Source organism: Panthera uncia, chromosome E3 (assembly GCF_023721935.1).
Source record: "Panthera uncia isolate 11264 chromosome E3, Puncia_PCG_1.0, whole genome shotgun sequence".
Taxonomy (NCBI): domain Eukaryota; kingdom Metazoa; phylum Chordata; class Mammalia; order Carnivora; family Felidae; genus Panthera; species Panthera uncia.
Window position 1 is genome coordinate 17,745,908 of NC_064815.1, and position 22,201 is coordinate 17,768,108.

At 52.5% G+C, this 22,201-nt stretch overlaps 3 protein-coding genes across 4 annotated transcripts; 1 reads left to right on the plus strand and 2 right to left on the minus strand.

The window, feature by feature from the left end:
• Positions 1-3,549: 3,549 nt before the first annotated feature.
• BCL7C (BAF chromatin remodeling complex subunit BCL7C) lies at positions 3,550-7,626 on the minus strand. 2 transcript variants are annotated; one of them, XM_049638666.1, is made up of 7 exons: positions 7,341-7,626; positions 6,750-6,828; positions 6,316-6,424; positions 6,054-6,215; positions 4,674-4,715; positions 4,324-4,409; positions 3,550-3,768 (listed from the first exon to the last, which is right to left on the minus strand). In XM_049638666.1, the coding sequence occupies exons 1-7, from the start codon at positions 7,430-7,432 to the stop codon at positions 3,643-3,645; spliced, it is 696 nt and encodes a 231-aa protein (XP_049494623.1). In that variant the 5' UTR covers positions 7,433-7,626; the 3' UTR covers positions 3,550-3,642. The 2 variants fall into 2 exon arrangements, with proteins under 2 accessions (XP_049494623.1, XP_049494624.1); XM_049638667.1 differs by lacking the exon at positions 4,674-4,715 and having other exon boundaries at positions 3,551-3,768; positions 7,341-7,605.
• Positions 7,627-10,000: 2,374 nt separating this feature from the next.
• CTF1 (cardiotrophin 1) lies at positions 10,001-14,022 on the plus strand. Its single transcript, XM_049638668.1, has 3 exons — positions 10,001-10,085; positions 11,259-11,377; positions 12,892-14,022. Exons 1-3 carry the CDS (start codon positions 10,061-10,063, stop codon positions 13,360-13,362), a joined length of 615 nt encoding a protein of 204 aa, XP_049494625.1. The 5' UTR covers positions 10,001-10,060; the 3' UTR covers positions 13,363-14,022.
• Positions 14,023-14,614: 592 nt separating this feature from the next.
• On the minus strand, positions 14,615-17,040 carry LOC125928647 (cardiotrophin-2-like; the record flags this gene model as incomplete). The annotated part of the gene is made up of 2 exons (XM_049639375.1): positions 14,615-15,171; positions 16,876-17,040. Coding segments are annotated over 2 exons (624 nt in total), but the record flags the coding sequence as incomplete, so codon positions are not given.
• Positions 17,041-22,201: the final 5,161 nt, after the last annotated feature.

Below are 22,201 nucleotides of genomic sequence, written 5' to 3' on the forward strand. Positions count from 1 at the left end.
AGCCCCGCGTCAGGCTCTGGGCTGAGCCTGGAGCCTGTTTCCGATTCTGTGTCTCCCTCTCTCTCTGCCCCTCCCCCGTTCATGCTCTGTCTCTCTCTGTCCCAAAAATAAATAAAAAAAAAAAAACGTTGAATAAAATTGCAATCCGCCCTTTTCCCATCTCCCTTGCTTTATTTTTTTTAGAGAGTGCTTATAACTTCCTACAGATGATACAATTTATTGAAGGTAAGCTCTGTGAAGGCAAAGACTTTTTTCCATTTTGTTTATGCTTTATCCCCAGGGCCTAGAATAGTGCCCATCAAACAGTAAGTGTGGAATAAATACATGTTTCTAGGAATAAAGGAATTCTCCTCCCTCCTTGAGCTCAGTCTGGTGCCAAAGACCCAAGTCAACACAGATCATCACGAGGCAACACCTGATGTCCCATGAAATGGCAGAGGAGGAGGCAGGGGGCATGACAAAAGAAGTCACCAGGAAGCCAAGGTTAGAAAAAAAAAGAATGCATCTCCCAGATGAAGAGAGGATAAGAAGAGATCTGCTAGCAGCGTAAACAGCATGAGCAAAACCCTAGACTCAGAAACAGCAGAGTGATTATCAGCAGTTCTCAGGGAAGCAGTGCAGGGGTGGGGTGAAGCGGCAGGAGGTAGCCCCATCCTGCCAGGAAAGGGAACTGCAGGGTTCTCGCCAAAGGCAGTATCATGGGCAGATGTGAGTTTCTGAGACTGCCCAGCTGCTGGGTGGAGAATGGATTGCGGTGGGCAAGAGTGAAGCAGGAAACCCACCAGGAGGAACCTAGCAAACAGAAGGGCCCTAAAGAAAGGGGTAAATGGGAGAGTTATTCAGGACAGAGACTTAATGAAACATGATAGTTGATGGGACTCTGACTTCTGGGTGCTCCAGTCTGGGATTGAGAGGCCATTTCTGGGTACAGGTGATGGTAGGAACAGGGTGGGAGGAGAAGGATGCTGAGGGTCTGGACATCCCAGTGGAGATGTCATGCAGGCATCTGGCTGAGTCTAGAGGTAGGTGCGGAACCTGGATGCAGAGATTTGGGAGCCCTTGATTAAAAGGGTAGGTGGACCCAGCAGGGAGTGTGCATGAAGAGAAGAGCTAGGCCAGGGCAAGAGATATTTAAGGGATCAGGAGAGAGTGACAGAGCAGAAGAGAATGGGGGAGCACTAGAGGCCAGAACCCAAGAGTCAGGGGTGGAAGAATTTCCAAAAAGAGAGTGTAGACATCCTGAGGGGGTGGGAAGCAGGGAGGCAGGGAGGGCATTATAAGGTGATGAGTGGGGGTGTGGCTGTGGAAGAAGTGGACTTTAAACCAGGTCACAGAGTGGACCACAGAGAGGGTGGGTGCAGGCCTGGAATAGGGGACAGATGCCTGGGGTCTGGGGCCAAGTGAGGAACAAGAATGGGGGAGACTCAAACTTTAGCCTTTCAAGGCTGCTCAGATATGGACTCCTCCTCCCCAGTCTCGCAGACAGGCAAGTCTCTGGCCTCTATCCCTACACCCTTGTATCCTCATCTGCGAAATGGAGTAATAGGGAAAACAGCTGTCATTTATTGAGCACTTATTATGTGTCAAGCCAAGGACACTCTCTCCATTATTTCCTCATCTAATCCTCACAACACTCTCACCAGGCTGACATTAGTATTATCGCCAGTTTACAGATGAAAAAACTGAGGCCCAGACAGGTTAAGTCACTTGGCTCAAGGCCACAAGCAAACGAATGGAGATGCTGATATTCAAGCCCAGAACCTATTTTCTGGGCTTTAACACTGTACGACTAACCCATACAAGGCACTTCACAGTTTACAGAGCACTCCCATCACCTCATGGGGTGGTCAAAGGGAATCATGAGATGACCTCTATGCCCAAGAAAATGCTGAGATTATTACCACAGGTAGCAGGCTGAATAATGGCCCTCCGCAGATGCCCACAACCTAATCCCCAGAACCTGTGGATGTTACTTTATGTGGCCGACGAGATTTCGCAGGTGTGATTTAAGTTTAAGGGTCTTGAGATGGGAAGAGTCACCTGCATCATCCAGGTGGGCCCAATGTAGTCACCGGGGCCTTAGGAGAGGGAGGCAGGACCCGAGATGTGAAGATGGAAGAGACAGGGAGACCAGGAGGTGCCATGCTGAGGACGGAGGGAGGAACCCCAAATCATAGGACGGGTGGCATGGAGGAGCTGGAAAAGGCTGGGAGACAGATACTCCCCTGCAGCCTCTGGAAGGAACCAGCCCTGCTGGTACCTTGGCCTTAGCCCAGTGGGACTAATTTTGGACCTCTGGCCTCCAGAACGGTAATAAATGTGTGTTTCTTTAAATCACGAAGTAAATCTGTGGTAATTTGTCGCAGCAGCAAGAAGCAGCAAATATTCCACATCACGATACACATGGCTCCCCTGGCCAGCCTTGGCTCAGCTGTCACAAGTTCAGCTGCTATCAGGAAGCATCCCTCTGTTTTTAAATAGTTCTTTAAAAGTTCCAGTGTGGTCCCTCTGAACCTCAGTCTCTTCCTTTGTTAAAAATAAAAGTAGGGCTAATACACCTGACTCTACCTCTTTTGCAGGCACAGACTGAAGGTGCCGTATATCATTTGAAGGTTCCCACAAATCACTAGGGCAGATGAGGCCTCATTGTTGTCCCCATTGCTCAGATAGACAAACTAAGGCTCAGAGAGGGGAAATGGCTTGCATGCAGCCACACACCTAGTGAGTAACAGAGCCGGGGTTTGAACCAGGACCACTGACTTCAGATCTACCACACTGAGGTTCATGTCTCACATGCCACCGCCCTGTCAGAGAAGCCTTCCCAGATACCATGGCACATTCATTTACTTGGTCACTCATCAAACAGTTGCTATAACTGCTCTATGCCCAACATGGTGCTAGATAAGACTGGGGACCAAGTTCTGCACTCAGGAACCCACAACCTAGTGGACAAAACAGACAAACAAAACAGCCATCCTAAACAGTCTGATAAATGTCTGCTGAGACAGAGGGGAGGAGGCACAGTGGGTGATGGAAGCCCTAAAGAAGGGAAACCGAGCCAGGGGTCAGGGAAGACTTCCTGGAGGAGGTAGTGATTGGGCTGAGGACAAGCAAGACTCAATGAGAAGTGTAGGCAGGGGTTCCAGTGGAGAAATGGCTAAGCAGAGGCCGGAGGTACAAGTTGTAGCTTCTTGAGGGCAAGGAATGTGTTGGGTCACTTCAGACCCCAAAGTCCCTCTGGGCTGTGTTCCTATGTATGAATGGGAATCATGGGCCAGGGCTTTGGTAATTGCTGGGCCCAAGGGAGAGCTGAACAAGAAGTGGGGTCCTGGGATTCCCAGAGGAGGGCTGAAGGTCAGGAAGGGTCCAAGGTAAGGAGGACAGGGCAGGGTGGAGGGAGTTTTGGGGAGGAAGCGTCCTGGCTCAAGCTCCCATTCCATGTCTGACTCATGGTATGACTATAGGAAGATCCTCTTTGAGCCTCAGTGACTCCATCTGAAAAACAGAGCATGAGACAAAACTGTCTCCAAAGACCCTCCCCAGCCCTGACGGGGAAATGACATGACACAAAATTACAAAAGGGTCTTTATTTGTAAAAAGCCAAAGGGGCCCCTGGGGCGACAGGACAGGCAGGCCGGCTTCTCAGGGGTCAGGGGCATTTGGGCAGATGCGCTTGAGTGGGGGGGCGCCCTCCGAGTCCTCTGTGTCACCCTGGGCTGCCTCGGGGACAGGTGGCACTGGCTCAAAGACGGGGTAAGCTTCGGGGGCCTGGAGAGGAAGGGCGGACAGGCGTGAGCTCCACCCAAACCCAGGAGTACAGCCTCCTAGCCTCTGCCTTCTCCAGCGCCTCCACTCCACTCCCCTCCCGGACCTAGGAGTCTAGCCCAGGGCCAGGGACCCAGGAAGTAGATTAAGTGGGCACGGAAACAACAACAACATCGTTTGGGGGGAAAGAAGCTGATACTTGATATTTCTGGAAAATGCATCAAGGTAGTCCTTGTGGAAAAAGTCAGAAGTCTGTCGGGGGACTCTCTTAAGCTAATTTTATAGTTTAAGATTAAAATAAAATAAAATACTTGGAGGAGCACCACGATCTTTCCAGGCTTTTAATGGTCTTAAATCAGCCCCGATCCAGCCCACAGGACTTTGTCTTAAAACACCCTTTCCTTTTCAGCCCTAAGAACCCAGCCTCTGAGACTTGAGCTGTGTCTGAGGTCTACATTTCCTGCCTGGACCTCAGCAGTGCAGCCCCCAAGCCTTTGGCTGCCCCAGAGCCCCCATTGCCTTAGAGACCCAGGAGTCCAGCCCTTTGGCTTCTCTCACCTCAGCCTCCAGCAATTCTGGAACAGGTTCCTCCTTGGTCAGCATTGGGGGTTCATCCGTGCTGCCTGCAGTTATGCCCCCAGGATCTGGAACATCAAGTTAACAGATATTCCCTGAGCAGCTGCTCCATGCCACAGCACAGACCAGGGCTGAGGGACACCAGGGAGGGAGCTGGGGACCTGGCTGCAAGCCAGGAAGAGAACATAGGAAGGACATTTAAGTGGGATCTTGACAGGTGAGTACGATTTCATCAGGTAGACAAACGGGGAGTGGAGCACATTTTAGGCAAACAGGACATATATTTAGTGAATACAGATTCTGATGTTGGACTCCTGGGTTCAAATCCTGACCTTGGGCAAGTGACTTAATTCCTCTGGGCCTCAGTTTCCCATCTGTAAAGTGGGGAGAATGATAGTAATCACCACATGGACAGTTGTGAGGATTAAGTGAGATAATACAGGTAAAGCCCTTAGTAAAGCATCTGGCACATAGTAGGTGCTCAATAAATGCCTGTTATTATTTTTATGTTAGTAAAGGTGCACAAGTGCATGGCACAACCTAAACATAGCCCATAAGCCTAAGTCATGGTATTCTTGGAAAGGAATAATGAGACCAGCAGGGGTAGTTGAAGAAGGGCCCAGAGTGCCAAGTGGAGGAGTCAAAGGTATAGGGAGCCATTGAAGGCTTTGAGGCAGGAAAATGAGCCTGGCAAACTTGTACTTTAGAAAAAGTTGCTCTGGGGGCGCTTGGGTGGCTCAGTCGGTTAAGCGTCCGACTTCAGCTCAGGTCACGATCTCACGGTCCGTGAGTTCGAGCCCCGCGTCAGGCTCTGGGCTGACGGCTCAGAGCCTGGAACCTGCTTCCGATTCTGTGTCTTCCTCTCTCTCTGCCCCTCCCCCATTCATGCTCTGTCTCTCGCTGTCCCCAAAATAAATAAACGTTAAAAAAAAAAAAAAAAGAAAGAAAGAAAAAGTTGCTCTGGCAGCTGTGCAGAGGTGACTGGGGGAGAGGAAACCCATAAGGAGGCTGGAGCCAGGTGGGGGTAAGAGCTCTTCTAGGAAGGCAGACACATTTGGGACATGGTTCAGACCAGACAGGGGATTGTGCAGAAGAGAGAGGAGGTGAGGAGGAATTATGCCCAAGATATGGGCTCACTGGCTGTGTGAGCTTGGGGTACTTCTCTGAGTTTCAGCTTCTCATCTACATGAGGGGGTGATAGCCCCCATAGGGTTATAATGAGGATTACGTGACCTACAACACATTCAGAAGGGCATCTGGCACACAGTCAGAGCTCGATAGGTATGGGCTGTTATTATCACTTATTAACCACCTTCAGGAATATTGCTATTATTTAGTCCTCAACAAATATTTATTGAGCACCTTCTATGTGTCCCACATTGTTCTCAGAATTCAGTAATGAACAAGATCAATGTGGACCCAAGGTTCAGGAAGCTGACATGAGGTGGGGGTTGTGGGGAGAAATATTAGTAAAAAAAAATTTACATGAAAATCTCAGACGATGATTGTTATCTAAAGACCCAAAGAAGCCAGAGGAATGAGACAGACAGTCGCTGGAGGTAGGATGGTGACTTTCTGTGAGAGTCAGGGAAGACTTCCAGGAGAAGGTAACACAGGAGAGGAGTAGGTGTTGGTAGATGTAAGCTGGTGGCTTCAACTTTGCAGAGGACAAGAGTCAGAGGAGAGGGCTCTAGGGAGGCACCTGGTCCTACCTCTTTCTTGGCCCAGACGTGGGGGCTGAGCATCCTCTGGGACCCCTTCTGGTGGTCCAGCAGGTGACACAGGGCGGCTGGGCTGAGGGGTGCCCCCAGGGCTGGGCTCAGTGCCCTTTTGCAGGGAGCCTTCCGAATGGAAACTCTGGTTACTGTTCTCATCTGTGGGAGCAAAAGCCGAGAGGGTTGGGCCTGAGGGCCCCAGTTCTCTCCCTCATCTACAGCCCACACCTCCCCCTGAAATTCCACGATCCCTACATACCATTGAGATCCAGCAGGATGAGAGGGCCACCCCCTCGGGGACTGGCGCCCCTGCCCCGTCGCTCCCGGCCTCGAGATCTCTCTGCCCCACCACCTGCCCTCCGCCGCTCCTGGGGGTTAAAGGGGTGAGGGTCAGTGGCAGCTTTCCAGTTAGTGCTTGCAAAGCCCCCACTGTACAAATTAGTAAACTGAGGCACAGAGAAGCAAAAGACCCTGCATGAGGTGACAGAGTGTGGCACAGTGAGTTAGGTCTTGAACTCAGGGGTGGGAAGCAGGAAAAAAGGAGAAGGGGGTGGAGTTGCTAATAATTGTTAACATCTGTCTTGGCTGCTGCATTTGAGGTCTCAGAGCGGGACTGGAGGTGGAGGCCCCGGTGGGGAGGGGCTCGCCTGAGGTTGCACAGATGAAGGGCCTGGTGTGGGAGAGCTTGCTCACCTCCTCCTGGGGGTCCACCACTGGCACCCACTTGAAGATACGAAGGGAAGTGTCGCCCACAGTCACCCAGCGCTTCTCCCTGTGGGAGGGTGGGGGGACTGGGTCAGAGTTCTGAGGAGAGAGCCCCCCAGGAGCTGAACACATCTGGGGAGACCTGCAGAAGTAGGGGTGGTGCAGTTTTGCTAATGGGGCATAGTTAGAAGGAGAAAGTCCTGCAGACCCCAGGCCTTACGTGGGGGTGCCTCTAGAAAGAGAGTGTGGCTTGGGGCCATAGCTCTGCAGACCCCTGGGGTATACAAGAGAGCAAGACTAATGACCCAGCCGGGGACCACACCAATGAAGATCCTGGGCATACTTGAGGGAGGAGTGGCAAAGCTTTAGGGGGCGGGGCATAAATGAGGGTACAGCTTGGGAACACGCTTTGTAGACCCTAGGGTGTAGCCAGAAGGGGGACAGAGCCCTATAGCTCCAGGGCGCAGCTGGGGGGTACACCTAACACCTGGGGGCCACGGCAGGCGAAGGGAGGGTAGACGCATTTGGGAGAGGAGTAGCCCCGCCAGGTCCCGTCCCTGGCCCCGGGGCAGCGCTCACCATCTCCGGACCTTCTCGATGGTCGCCATCACCTTCTTGATGTCATCCTTGGCCCGGCTCCGGGTCTCGGCCCGCACGGTCCGGCCGGCCATGCTGGCGGGGCTGGGGCCGAGGCCGAGCCCGCGGCTGGGCCGCCTCCCGTCCGGCGGGCTCAGGCTCGGCGCCAGACCCGGGCGCCGCTCTCTCGGCCTGCCGTCCCTCCGGGAGTTGGCCGCGCCCTCCCTCGCTCCCCAACGCCTCCGCGAGTCCCCGCCCCGCTTCCTGCCGCCGCGCCGCGCCCCGCCCCGGCCCGTCCCCGGAGCGGCCGGGCGGCGCGGGCGGCCAGAGCCCAGGCCTGGAAGCCGGCCGGCCCCGCCCCGACCGGGCCCGCCCCCTCGGGGCGCCCGGACGCGCAGCGCCCCCTACCCGCCACCAAGAGGGAGGGTTGGGGACAGCTCGGCGCCAAGAAGCGCGCAGCTGGGCTGAGGCGGTGCGTTCAGACCACGTGGGCGCCAGAGGGCGCGAGGGGGTCACGGTCCCGGCGAGCTGCGCGGGGGCGGCCCCGAATGCTGTGCGCAGAGTATGTGTCCAGCCTCCCTTGGCTCTCGCTCCCAGACTGTTTTTCTCCAGCCATTCATTCAGCTGTCTCTTCACTGACTGCCCATTACCGGCCAGACGCTGCAAATATGAGTAGGTCTCCACCTACCAGAATGGCTAAAATGAGAACAGACCATATCAAGTGTAGACAAAGAAGTAAAGCAAGCAGAGCTCTCATTTCTGGGGGAGTGGAAACTGGTAGAGACGCTTTGAAAAACTGGCAGTTTTCTAGAGAAGGTGAACTTACACGTTCCAGCAATTCTACTCCTAGGTCATCAACACTCAACAGAAATACACAGGTATGAGCAGGAAGAGGTGTGTACTGGAATGTTCATAGTACTGTCGATAATGTCCTCAAACTGGAAACGGCCCATCGAGAGGAAAGTGGAAAATGAATTGTAGCCTGTTCACACAGTGGACACAGCACAGAGTGATGTCTTGCTACACATCCAACAATAGGGACAAGTCTCATGAAAGAAATCAAATACAACAGCACACACTGTATGACTCCTTTTATATGAAGTTCAAAACAGACAAAACTGATTTGTGGTGTGAGAAGTCAGGATAGTGGTCACCTTTAGGGCTGAGGGGCTCAAAGGGAGCTCTTGGACTGGTCATGTTCAGTTTCTTAATCTGATGTTGGTCCCCACCCCCCAACATATTTACTCTGAATATTCACTGAACTGTACACTTTAGGATGAATGTACTTTTCCCTATGCATATTATACTTCAATTAAAAGTTTACTTAAAATGAGTGTGTTTAGGTTGATTTTATTTGAAGCTGTGTTTGCCAGCAGATATGACATGGGTTGCTATGTGTGTGTGTTGCAAGGGTGGGACTCTGGCCAGAGGGTTTAAGGTATAAGAGAGTGATTATAACCAAATTTCTGGAGCCAAACTGCCTTGGGGAAAATCCCAGTTCTGCTTGTCCAGTGACCTTAGACAACTCACTTATCTCTCTGTTCCCTCAACTATAACGAGAGTAAGTTAGTATGTAATGTAGCTCCTGGAACAATGCCTGCACATAGGAAATGCCCAATAAATATTCGCTGCTAATAAGTGTGTGATTGTGGCCCCTACCAACAGTTGGCTTCAATTGTACCTGCTATGGCCTCTGCCCGTTAATGCCTTCTTTTATTCTGGCAATTATCTGCTTCTGGCAATACTCTCACAGACACACAGGCCTCCTTCCCAGTCACTCACAAACCTTCACTCACAAACCCCGTTACCTGCTCTGGTCTCCCACATCAGACCGAGCTCCTCAGGGGGCCAGAGACCAAGTATGGATCGATCATTCCTGGGTCCCGGAGCCCAGGGCAAGTAGGTACTTGGGAACAATTTATGGGTGTAAGTGTGTACAGACCTTTCATCGTTTATCTGCATCAGGTGAGTGGGGTGGACATGTCGGTACGACCCCCGTACCTTGTTCCTGGGTGAGAATGAAGGTCTACATGCAGTAGATGTGTGTAAGTCGGAGGGGTTCTCTTACTGGGCCTGGTAAGGTGAAGTGAGGCGGTGTATCTGTTACACTCCTAGTAGGTGTGATAATGAGAGGGGGGGGGGAGAGAGAGAGAGAGAGAGAGAGATAATGAGAGAGACACAGAAAATATCTAAGACCAGAAGGTATTTGTCTGGGCAGGTGTGGCCCAAGCCTGAGGGCCCTCATCGCGGTTTCCCCTCCCTTCCCCCAAACAGGAGGTAGGACCAGCACATTCCTGTCCTGCCAGCTCCACCCTTTCCTATCCCTCCCCACCCCCCACCCCCATCCCCCATCCCCCCATCAGCTTTCTCGGAAAAGAAGCTCCGGCCCTAAGTCTTGCACCGGGTCAGAGCCTGAGCCTCCTCCTCCCCGCGGGACCAGGGCTGTCTCCGGGCCCCGGCACACCCAGCCTCAAGGTCTTAAACCCACCACGCAGACAACCTGCTAACCCTTCTCAGGCCCCTTTCCTGACTGGGCTGCGCAAGTAGGGAGCTGAGCTCAGAGCCAAGGAATCCTGCCTGGGGCGGGAGGGGCGGGGGGGGGGGGGAGATTGTTTGGGGTCTGAGCCCTGATTGGCTGAGCCCGGGCCACGCCCCTACCCCTTCCCCTTCTCCCCCCTTCGGAAGGGGGGCGTGGAGGCAACCGGGATCAGCCAGGGGCCAGCATGAGCCGGAGGGAGGGAAGTCTGGGTAAGGGGCTGAAGGGCCGGAAGTCGAGTGTCCGTGGGGAGCAGGGGTCTGAAGGGCTGGAAGCTGGGGTCAGGGTCCCAGCCACCCGGGTCCGGGATGGGAGCGGCCTGAACTGGGGAGAGCAGGGCCCCGGTGTCAGGTAACGAGCGGGTGAGCTGTGAGTGAGCTGTGGGAAGGGACAAGAGCCGGAGTTTAGCGGAGGCCTGGGCTGTGCCTTCACAGGGACTTGGGCTCAGGGTTTCTAGATCACGGGTTCGAGTACACCCTGGGAGAGAGGACTGGGAGCTGGGTTTGGACGCCTGGATCCTCTGAGTATTGGGAAAGAATCGGAGTTGGGGGCCAGAGGGAAAGATAGAGTTAGGGAAGGAAGTTTCTTTGGACCACAGGAACCAGTGAGTGACAACAGGAGATGAAAGTCGAGGTTGTTAAGGATAGGGACAGGCGGTGGGAAATTCAGACTTGGGGTGGGGGGCGGGGCGGTAGTTGCCGGGCCAGGACTACATTCCCCAGCATGCCTTGGTAGGCGCGCTGTGCAGCTCGGGAAATGTAGTCATGCTTCCGGGGCTCCACCCTCTAGTTTACGCTAGGAAAGGCTAGTCGTGGATGATGCGGGTTTCTAGCTTTTTGCACAGAAGGTCCTTTGGGGAGGAAATGGGACTTCAGTCTCCCAGTCTGTAGAATGGGCTTAAAGGAGCATTCCGACTTGAAATTCTGTGCTTCAATGATGTTAAACTTCACCATCACTGAGGTACCGAGGTATGTGAAACCTATCCTCAAAGGGCTCCCAGACTGAGGCAGATTAACACAAATAAAGGAGCCATTAAAAAAACTACCTTGGAAGTATGAGTAAATGGCCTAAAATAAAAGGAAAAAGTTAATTTAAGGGAGGGGTGAATCCAGAGGCTGCACTGAGGAGGCAATATTTGAATTTGGCTTTAATAGGATTTCAACAATGATTTGGCATCAGAGAATACATTTCAGGTAGGACAACTGTTTGGCGAATGTCTGGTGCCTCATTTACCATTGGTGGGAATGGGACATAGCCTGCCCAGCTTAAAAGTTGGAGAATTCAGAGCAGAGCTTGTGGATTCAGGAAGGAAGAGCCAGCCTGCAAGAAGTGGTCAAGGCGTAGGGGTTTGGGCTGCCCTCATCCCTCCCCCTTTTTCCCACCAGAAGACCCACAGGCTGACTCCTCAGTCTCACTCCTTCCCCACTTGGAGGCCAAGATCCGTCAGACACACAGCTTTGCCCGCCTCCTCACCAAATATGCTGAGCAGCTGCTCCAGGAATATGTGAGTGGGAATGGGGATGGGGGTGCCAGAGGCCTGAGGAGTGGGGAAGTACAGATCACAGAGGTTCCTGACCACCCATTTTTCCACCCTCATTTCCCAGCTGCAGAAAAATGGGACACAATTTGCCATGCTGGCAAATTGGGGAACTGGCCCCTCTCTGTGCCCCAAATGCCCCTGTGTCTGCCCCAGCTTGGAGGCTCCCCTACCACACTGCATTAAGACAGAGGCAGAGAGAGTAAAGAGAATTGAGTGAGTGAGTCAGGAAACCTAGGTTCTAGGCTCTCTGTGATCTTGTCACCTTACCACCATGGGCCTTGGTCTCCCCAGCTATTAAAGGAGGCAGTTTAACAAGATGAGTTGTAAACTCATCTACCTGTGCTATACAGAGAGTCCAAGAAGGGGTTTCAACATGGGGCAAAAATTCCAGTCCAAGAAGGGACTTTTACAGAGGAGGGGGGATCTGCCACCATCTTTGGTTAGGCATAGGGCGCTACCCAAGGAAGGAGGGTATTTCCACCAATTACTCTGGTGTAGTGGAAGGAGGGTATAGCTTTGAATCAGAAAGACTGTAGGTCTGCTAACTTGCTGTGACTTTGGACAGTAATGGTAACATGAAAAAAGAATGATGTAACAATTATGAAAGTGGAATAAGAGAGAGAACTAGCTTTGTAATTCTGTGAACATTGGTTCAAAATCCAGCTCTGTCCTTTCCTAGATAGATGACCTGGGGCAAGTCAATTTACCTCAGCAGCCTCAATATCCTCATTTATAAAAACAGCATCATCATAATCATCACATCCATTATTGGAAAGATTAGGAAATAGTGTGTTTAAAGCAGCAAACAGTGCCTGAACCAGAGACAAGATGTCAGCAAAGGATAAATGGTACAGTTGTAGCATGTTTGCAAATTACAAATCTCTTTTATCTTTCATTTGTTCATTTGTATGAACAAATGAGCCCCCTGCAGGTGCAGAGATAGTGGAGGATGAGGGGAGAGAGAAACAGATGGTTTTCAGCAGTCTCTGTGTGATTCTCAGGAAATCCTTAGTAGAAAGACAGGACAGGGAGCTGATCCCGCATTTTACAGATGAGAAGAGTAAGACTCAGGGAAGGGAAATGGTATTGCATGAAACTGCATTGCTAGCAAGTGGCAGAGACTGGATTTGCGCCCCGGTCTGAAAGATGGCATTAATAAAAGAGCTAACATTTATTGTGCCCTTCCAGTGGGCCAGGATCTGCTGGAAGCATTTTACCATGCTCGGAAATACCCTATGAAGTGGATACTGTTATCCATTTTAGAGATGAGGAAACAAAGGCACTGGTGTAAAGCCCACTTTTGGGGGGGGGGGGGCGGGTTGTCGTATCAAACACAACAGTTGTGTTGGAAGGAATGTGTCATTTGCGAGGTGGGGAAACTAAGGCCCCAGAGAGCGGGAGGAGTGGAGAGTGGAGGAATTCTGTCGCGGCGCCTCTCGGGGAAGGGCGGGGCCCCCCTGACTGCCGTGTCTCCGCAGGTGCAGCACCAGGGAGACCCCTTCGGGCTGCCCGGCTTCTCGCCCCCGCGGCTGCCAGTAGCCGGCCTGAGCGCCCCTGCACCGGGCCACGCGGGCCTGCCCGCGCCCGAGCGGCTGCGGCTGGACGCGGCGGCGCTGACCGCGCTGCCACCGCTGCTCGAAGTGGTGCGGCGCCACCAGGCGGAGCTGAACCCGCGTGCGCCGCGCTTGCTGCGGCGCCTGGAGGACGCGGCGCGCCAGGCCCGGGCCCTGGGCGCCGCGGTGGAGGCCGTGCTGGCCGCGCTGGGCACCGAGACTCGCGGGCCCTGGCCCGAGCCCGCCGCCGCCGCTGCCGCCGCCGCCGCCGCCGCCACCGGCGCAGGCGTCTTCCCTGCCAAGGTTCTGGGGCTCCGCGTGTGTGGCCTCTACCGCGAGTGGGTGAGCCGAACCGAGGGCGACCTGGGCCAGCTGGTGCCCAGTGGCCCGGCCTGAGCGCGGGGCTGCAGCTTGCTGTCACCCCCTCCTAGTCCGTCTCTGTCGGTGCCTAATAAGGGCGGACTGTCTGCGTCTCTCTTGTCTCTGCCACCTCTCTGTGCTTTGTAAGCGCTCCGTGTCTCTTTATCGGACCTCCTTGTGTCTGTGACGTCCCATGTCCATCATTTTCTTGCTTTCCCCCCTCTTTTCCATTGCTTGGGCCTGCCTCCGTCTCTCTTGGTCTCCCCCTTCACCTGTCTCTGGGGGGGTCTCTTTGTTTTCCCTTTTCTCCATCTCTTGTCTCCCTTTGGCCCCATGTGAGCAGGTGTACCTCTCCGCCTCATCTCAAGGAGGGGACACCTCATCAACTCTGTTTCTTTCACTGCCTCTCTCTGTCCTTTCCTGGCCAGGGACCTGGCTGCCAGCCCTGGTGGGAGGGCTACTCCAGACAAATTTCAGCCACCTTCCCACAGTGCGTCACTCCCCCTCCTTGCTTCTCCGTTTGATGTCCTTTCCCTCCTTCACCTCCTCTGCCCTCTCCCCATACCTCCCCCCACCAAGCCAAATCTATGGAGAGAAAAAAAATCAACACCTTAAAACAGTTTTATTCCTGAGAATAAATTAATTTTTTGTAAATAAAATGTTTAAAAATAAAAAAGAACACTAAAGTTACCAGTATATACAGTTGCCGAAAATGGGGAGACACCTTTGGGGAGAAGAGGATCCTTGGGGCACAATCTGGTCCCCCAGACATACCCAAAAGCCACAGTATAAATAGGAGATTAACAAATGCCCCCAGGCCAGGGATATTGTCCATCACTCTAGAACAGGAAGTAGATGTGTCCTGAGCTGGAAACATCTATATGAGTACTTTTTCATTTGGACTTCCATTGATTGGGAAGAAAGTTGGAACAGTGGCTATAGTCAGGGAAGTAGACTAGGGGAGGCAATGAACTCCAGCAAGAAGAGGAGACCTATCTGCTCAGAAAGCCCATAGCTTCATACAGAAAATGAGGTAGAAACAAAAAGGCAGCCCCTGGACCTCCTCAAAATTACAGGAAAAGGAAGGTCTCAGGGAGAGCCCTGGCATTCTTTCCACCCAAGATGGGGGCAACCAGGACCACTGGATTGAAAGAATCCACAAAATGATACCCATAGAGTCCCACCCAGATCTGGAAGGGAGGTCATAGGACCTAGGCAGGAAAGACCCAGGCAACAGGGACTTGAGGCCTGGTTCCTAGGAAATATTCCCAAATAAACAAGCCCTGTCTGCTAGACAAGATGTGTCTCCTTTAGTGAAGAAGCAAGGCAGGAAAGAGTCCATTGGGAAAGAAGTGTTGCAGCCTCTGGCAGGAAGTCCTGCCTCGTCTATCCAGGGTATTTGGCCTTGAGCAGAGCTAAGTCCCTCACAGCTCGGTCTGTCCAGTGGCCATATTCCCGGGTCACTACATAGCCTCGACATTTCCTCTCAAAGGCTGAAGCCCCAAAGGCAACAACACCGAGAGTGTCCTCTTCCGGGGGGATGGGCAGGCCCAGAGCAGTCATGATTGCAGCCATGTTGCCCAACAGGCCTTGGGCCCTGAGTCTTGCGGCGCCGAGCTGAGCCAGCAGGATAGGACTGCCAGGGTTCAGGTCTCTCTGGTCATCCCCTACGAGCTGGAGGTGCTGGGTCAAGGCCAGGAAGGCCCCCTGGGCATGGCCCAGCCGCTCCCCATCATCCAGGGCATGCCAGGTCTTGAAGGAGACAGCGGCAGGAGGCAGGCTGCTGAGCTGAAGCTCAGGGGCTGAGAAACCAGGGTCGCTAAAGGGGCTGCCCTGGTACTGGAGCTGCATGAGAAACAGAGACAGATAGGAATGCGGGGACGGAAGTGGTGCTGACTTCACATCTGCCTTCCATAAGACTGACATCTTCCCAGGGGGAGGAGTTAGTGGGATGTCCTAGCACAGAGCCTGGGCTCTGTTAGGTTCCAGGTTCATGTATAAATTGTACAACTTTGATTCACAGCTTCAGTAATTCCCATGCGTGAAAATGATAAGAAGTAGTATATATAAAGCACTTAGCACAGCACTTGGCATACAATAAGGGCATGATAGGCCACTATATTACATTAATATCATGACATCATGACACTATGATTGTGTTATTTATTATACTATTTTCAGTCTAAATATATTATTGACCACGTATAGTCTACATGTATCTTTTTTTTTTTAATTTTTTTTTAACGTTTATTTATTTTTGAGAGAGAGAGAGAGACAAAGCACGAATGGGGGAGGGGCAGAGAGAGAGGGAGACAGAATCGGAAGCAGGCTCCAGGCTCTGAGCCATCAGCCCAGAGCCCGACGCGGGGCTCGAACTCACGGACCGCGAGACCGTGACCTGAGCCGAAGTCGGACGCTCAACCGACTGAGCCACCCAGGCGCCCCTATATGTATCTTTTTTATTTATAGCATTTAGTTGTTTATGCTTATTAGTTTTATTATAATCATTAATAAATAATTGTTAACATTAAATTTAGTTGAGTGCCTTCTCCATTAAAGTTCTTGCCTCCATAAACCTAGACCCACAAAATCTTAGTGCGCACTGATAAATCCCCAAATTGGTAGCCCACCTAGACCTCCATCACTATTTTAGGTGAAGAAACTGAGGCTCACGGTGCCCAAAGCCACCCAGGGAATGATGGCAGCTATGGCACGAGAAACTAGGTTTAGTAAACTTGACGTGGGCCTGGAATATAGCACAGGGGAGGAGTCACAAATCCTAGGGCCTCCAGGAGCCAGATGGATTGTATAACTGGAGGAAGAAGGCAGAACCAAGATGGGGTGAGGAGGGGCCAGGAGGGTCCCTGTGCCTGTTTTAGACAGGCAGTCATGTTCAAAATTTGAACAAGTATTTCATGGGCCAAACAGAAAACATCTGTAGGGCAGATTCAGCTAGCGGGCCGCTGCTAGTTTGAACTTCTAGACAGTGTGGGGGTGGTGCAGGAGGATTGGCACTGCCAGTGATTAGCTGTGTGACCTTAGGCAAATTATTCACCCTCTCTAAAACTCAGTTTCCTTATCTGTAAAGTGGATTATGATTCTATCTCTCAGAAGTGTTTGAAGAGTCAGCAAGATAATGGGCAGAGTGCCCAGCCCGGGCACATGGCTCAAGTAAGCACATAGCGCCAGGTGATTGTAGAAATAATTATGACCCTGTAAAGTCTTTCTCTGTATGTGCTGTCTTTGACTCTTGTAACAGTCCTGAAAGGTCAGCAAAAGCAGGATCACAAATTCCATTTTGCAGATGAGGAAGCTGAGACCCACAAAGAGAGAGAGAGAGAGAGAGAGAGAGAGAGAAGGAATGACAGCCCAAGGTCACCAGCTATCAGTGACAGCGTTTGAGTGAGTCTCTAGTTGACAGAGCTCCTGTGCCCTCAGACTCATGGGAGAGCCTTCTCCTGGCCTTGTTCTGCTTCTCCTACTTAGAGTTGAGCAAGGAGGGCACTTTCCCTCTCCGCACATCCCCTGCTTGTGCCCAGTGTCACTCACGTAAGTCTGCAGCAGTGTTGATGTATTCTTCTGCATGTAGAGGGCCAGGCTGTAGGCTTGACTGATGGGCTCAGCTGGCGAGATGGGAGCCCCCAGACTGAGGTACGGTAGCAGCAGTAGGGTCAACAGGCAGAGGGGGGCTGTCAGAGAAAATCGGAGGTCAGATCAAATTCCTGAGCCTGCCTGCTGGTTCATTCATTTTTTAAAAATGTTTTTTTTATTTATTTATTTTGAGAGAGAGAGAGAGCAGAGGAGGGGCAGAGAGAGAGAGAGGGAGTGAGAACCCAAGCAGGCTCCACCCTGTCAGTGCAGAGCCTGATGTGGGGCTTGAACTCACAAACCGTGAGATCATGACCTGAGCTGAAACCAGGAGTCAGACACTTAACCAACTGAGGCACCCTGGCGCCCCAGTTCATTCACTCTTTGTAACAACTCTTCAAGTGGCCACAGACTTTGTGGCCTGCAACAATCTTGTGTATCCAAGTCAGGACAGAATCACCCTGTAAGTAGATTATTTCCAGCCCAGAACATTCCCCTGAACTTCAGACCTGTGTATTCAACTTCCTGCTTGACATTTTCCCTTGGATATTAATAAGATTCTCAACTCAAAATGTCTAATACTCAACTCTCGATTCCCCTTCTACCCTCCTCCCCCAGTCTTCCCCCTCTCGGGCAAAGCTGCTTCCCTTCTTCCAGTTGCTCAGGTCAGAATGTGGGGTCCTCTCTTTGATGCGTCATTCTCTCTTGCTCTCCACATTCACCCCCACAGTAAATCCTATCGGCTCTGTCCTTAAAAGGTAGCCAGTGCAGGTCTGTGTTTCTTGATCTGAGTGCTCATGACAAGGATATGATCACTTTGTGAAAATTCATTGAGCTGTATGCTTAATGAGTTGTACACTTTTATATTTGTTATTTTCAATAAAAAGTTTTAAAACTTGAAAAGATGGATCCAGCATCTACCTACTTCGCCCCTCCTATTGCTACCACCTGAGTCCCGGCCACCAGCACTTCTCACCTGGACTGTTACCGCAGCCTCACCCCTGGTCTCTGCTTTCACCCTTGCTCCACCCCCCCCCCCCCCCCCCCCACCCCCCCGCTTCCAACTCCTCAGTCCAGCTAAATCCCTCCTCTGCCTGAACACTCCCTCTGCTCCCACCTCACACTGTGAAAGTGTGTAAGCCAAAGCCCCCAGTGGTCTACAAGGGCTAGCCCCTCTGTATTGGCCTCCTATCTTCTCTAAGCATTCCTCCTCAGGCCTTTGCCCTTGCTGGGCCCTGCAGGACCACCCCCAAACCTTTCCAAGGCTGGCTCCTTCTTGTTCTTCAGGCCTCAATTCAGATGAGCTGTCCTGACTGCATATCAAAAGCCCCTTCCCTCTCCCCGATTTATAGTCTTCAGAGATTTGCTATTTCTCTTTATTTGTCTACTTGTTTGTTACTGTCTCTGCCCCTAGAATGTTGGCTCCAGGAAAGGAGAAACTCCCCCTGGTTCATTCACTGCTGGTTCCCCAGCATCTAGCACAGAGCTTAATAAATATTTGTTGAATGAATGCTGCCATAAACATCCTTATCCCAGGCTCTTTGGGCACTTTTTCAAAGAGGGAATGTCTGGATTGGAGGATGTGCTCATTTTAAATTTGAGTAAATGCCGCCAATTGTCCCCTTAAAGGGCAGGCCCAGTTGTTCCCAGTGTGAGGCTGAGAGAGGAGGAGAATTACCTAAGGTCACCAGCAGGAAGCAATGGAGAGGAGAGGCAAATCAGGATGGCCTCCTTTGTTCCCCTTTCTACATTCCCGAGTTCCCTAAATTCAGAACTTAAGGGAAGACTGATAGTGAAGGCCCATTCATTCATGCATTCATTCAACAAGCTTGGATCTTAGCACTCACCTTCGATCACACAGGCATTATAATTTCCTTACTTAGGACATTATTGTCTGTCTGCAGAATGAAATCTCCATGAGATCATAGATTTTTGTCTGTTTGTTCACTGCTGTATCCCCAAGTGCTAAGAAAACTACCTAGCACATAATAGGCGCTCAATAAATATTTCTTGAATGAATGAATGATCGATGAATGAAGCCTTCTGCATGTAAGGATCTGGCAGTTCCTAGCATGCAGACAGCCAGGTGCATGAGTCATATGGGCCGAGGGCCAGTGAGTACCCCTTCCCTCCTGGTCTCTAGGCCCTGGCACTCTGTCCCCCTCACTCACCTAGCAGATAGCTCATGCTCCCTCCTTGGTTCCTTCCTCTCTCCAGTCTCTGGGTTCTTCTGGGGCACCTATCCTCCTGCCCCTCAGGTGGCTTTATACCTGGGCTGAGCCCTGAGACCGCCCGAGAGGGAGGGAAGGAGTCACACCCTGGGGTGGGTGTGTGTTGGGGGCGCAGGTGCAGAAGCCCCAGAAGCAAGGGACAGTAGGGAAGGGGACACTAAGGTGACACCCTAGTCCCCTACAACCCCCAAACTCGACCTTAAACCCTGGTTGCTGGGAGGGAGGGGTCAAAGGCGGGGAGGGGATTATCGGGGGACAAAGGGGCCGCCCTGCTCCCTGCTGCTCCTCACGTCCTGGGATCCAGTTTCTCGTGAGGAGGTGAGGAGGCGGCCTCCTGCCCCGCCTCATGGGGACCGGGCGCTGCCCGCTCTGGCTCCCTCTCCCCAGGAGTTTGGAAAAGGGATGGGAGTGGTGGCATATGAGCAGCATGGCCAACACCCAGGTACACCCTTAGACATAGGAACATGTGCACGTCTACACACAGGCTGGCACACGGGTGCACACCAGACGTGTGAGCACACTTGCATACATTCATTCATTTAAGTACGTGTTCACACCGACTGTGCTGCTCCCTCCCTGTTCCAGGTGCTAGGATAGGACCAGAACAAGTCCAACAAAACCCCTGCCCTCAGAGAGCTGACACTCTAGTGGACATGGCTACACGTATACTGAATCACACACACCCTGCCAGGCCTACACGTTACACAGGGAGAATCAGACACACAAGTGCGGACGTGTCCTCACGAATGCATGCAGACAGGTGAACACATAGCCACACCCAGGGGCCCCACCAGAGGCACATGCGTGGAGCAGACATGTACATATATGGGGTGTACACACACCATGGTCACGTGTGTGCACACAGACACACATGCGGCTGGAGGTCAGGAGTCCTGAGATCTAGCCACGTTTTAGTCTCTGCTGTCCTGGAAGATCTTGGGCCAGTGGCCGTCTTCTGCCCAGACACAGCGCATACCAGACACATAGACATATACGTAAGGCCTTTTCCAGCTAGGGAAGGCTTGTGGCAGAGAGGAGTATGGGCAGACAGGTGCTGGGTTCTGGTCCTTCTTCAGAGCTTTCCCAGTCTCTCCATAAGGAAGCACTGTTCAGTTCTAAGCACCTGCCCACCCTCTGGGTCAGAGTGTTCAGGCAGGCCCCTACCCTGCTTCTATCCTGTTGGGGGATGGAATATTGCTCTACCTTCTTTCCTCTTGTGGAGGAAGAAGGCCCATACCCTTCTTACAAAGGCAGGAGATACATCTGTTCACTCATTCACCCATGTATACATTCAATCAGCAGATATCGATGGAGCCTCTACTGTGTGCTGGCACCAGGGCGAATCGTAAGATGGGCCGCACTCCCACCTCACAGGGTGCACAGCCCAGAGTTCACAACAACAAACATGTGAACTGATAAAAAACAAAATTTCCTGAAGCAACAAAGTGCTAAGAAGAAGCCAAAATAGGTTGATGTGATTAGCTGGGGGGGGGGGGGGGGGGGGGGGGGGGGGGTTGAGGAGATTTAGATAAGGAGCCTGAGGCCCAGAGAGGGACAGCTACTTACCTGGAGTCACACAGCAAGGCCAGAACAGATCCTAGACTCCTGCCCCCCAACTGGGGACCAGATCTGGGTTGTCCCCTCGGAACTGTGAACTGAAAGAAGGAGGAAGTTGAAGGAAAGATGGGCCTTGGGGTGGGGGATCCTAAATTGGGTCTCCGAGGCCAGGAGCTGCCAGGGCTGCCAGAAGGGGCCTGTGCTAGGCAGACAGTGATGTCAGGGGATTAGCCTAGGCCCTTTGAGTGGGTGCACTGAGGCGTAGGCCAGGCCAGGTAATGAAGGGGGAGGTGGCAGAGGAGGAGGGGAGGAGGGGAGGAGGGGAAGAGGGAGGCAGATACTCGATCTGGTGCTATTCACAGGTGGACAGTGGACGTGGGGCTGGGCCTCACTCGAGAAGGCAGGCTCACCCTCACCCGACCTTATCACGTCCTGCTTCTCTTGGGGATTTCTTTCTCTGGACCCCTAGTTTCCCTTCGCAGCTGGAGGAACTGGCCCCCAGCCCAGGCCTGGCTTTGTCCCAAGGCGTCTGTCTTGGCAAAGGTCATCAGCTCTGCCACCCTGTCCGGCCCCACCTCACAGGCCATCTGTCTCCATCTCTGTTTTGGTCTCACCAAAAGCTGCTGCCCGGGGATTCCCCCCAACTTAGGAGCCAGCAGACGTGGGTGCGAGTCCTGCCTTTGTCCATTGCTAGTTGGGGCCAAACCCCCAACCTCTCTGAGCCTCAGTTTGTTTCCTCATCTGCAAACCGGGTAATAATTCCCACCACCCGGGCTCTCACTGACCTCACCCACCAAGTGCCTTGACCCCTGCTCCTCCCAGGCCTCTAACGGTTACCCCAATGGCACATAAAGCCTCCAACCAATGGCAAAAGCCTTGATGCTGCACAACCCCATGTTTGGAGGCCAGTCCCCACAGGCCATACATATGCTCCCAAGAGATCTGTCCTGTCCTTTTCCCAGGACACTGAAGCATGACCCTAGTGTCACCCAGCAGGTCACATAATGAGACCTATTCAGAACAAATAAATGTGAACTTCAAACCAGATCCTCACCCTGACCCCAGTATTAAGCCCAACCCCATTTGTACCCCTACCTCTTCAGGCAAAGAGAACAGTAAGTACAAAGGCCCTCATGTGGGAGCAGGCATGACCGTTTTCAGGAACAATCAAGGCCAGCAGAGAGAGCAAAGAGACTGGTGGTTGGTGAGGTATGACAGGTTGGGGAGGAGCAAGAGTCACCTTGCCCTCTCCCGCCATCTCCACATCTCCCTTGACTCCTCAGTGCCCTCAGGACACAGTCCAAACTCTGCAGCCTGCCCTTTGAGGCCTGCAATCCCCTAGTCCCTGCGCAGCCTTGCAACTCACTTCTTGCTTTTTCCTACCTTCTCCCTCGGCTCTGCAACCTACTTGCAGGCCTGCTCAACACCAGGCCTTCCTCATGTAATTCTCCCTAGAGAGCTCTCCTGCTCCCTCTTCACCAATACAATCTCATATTTTA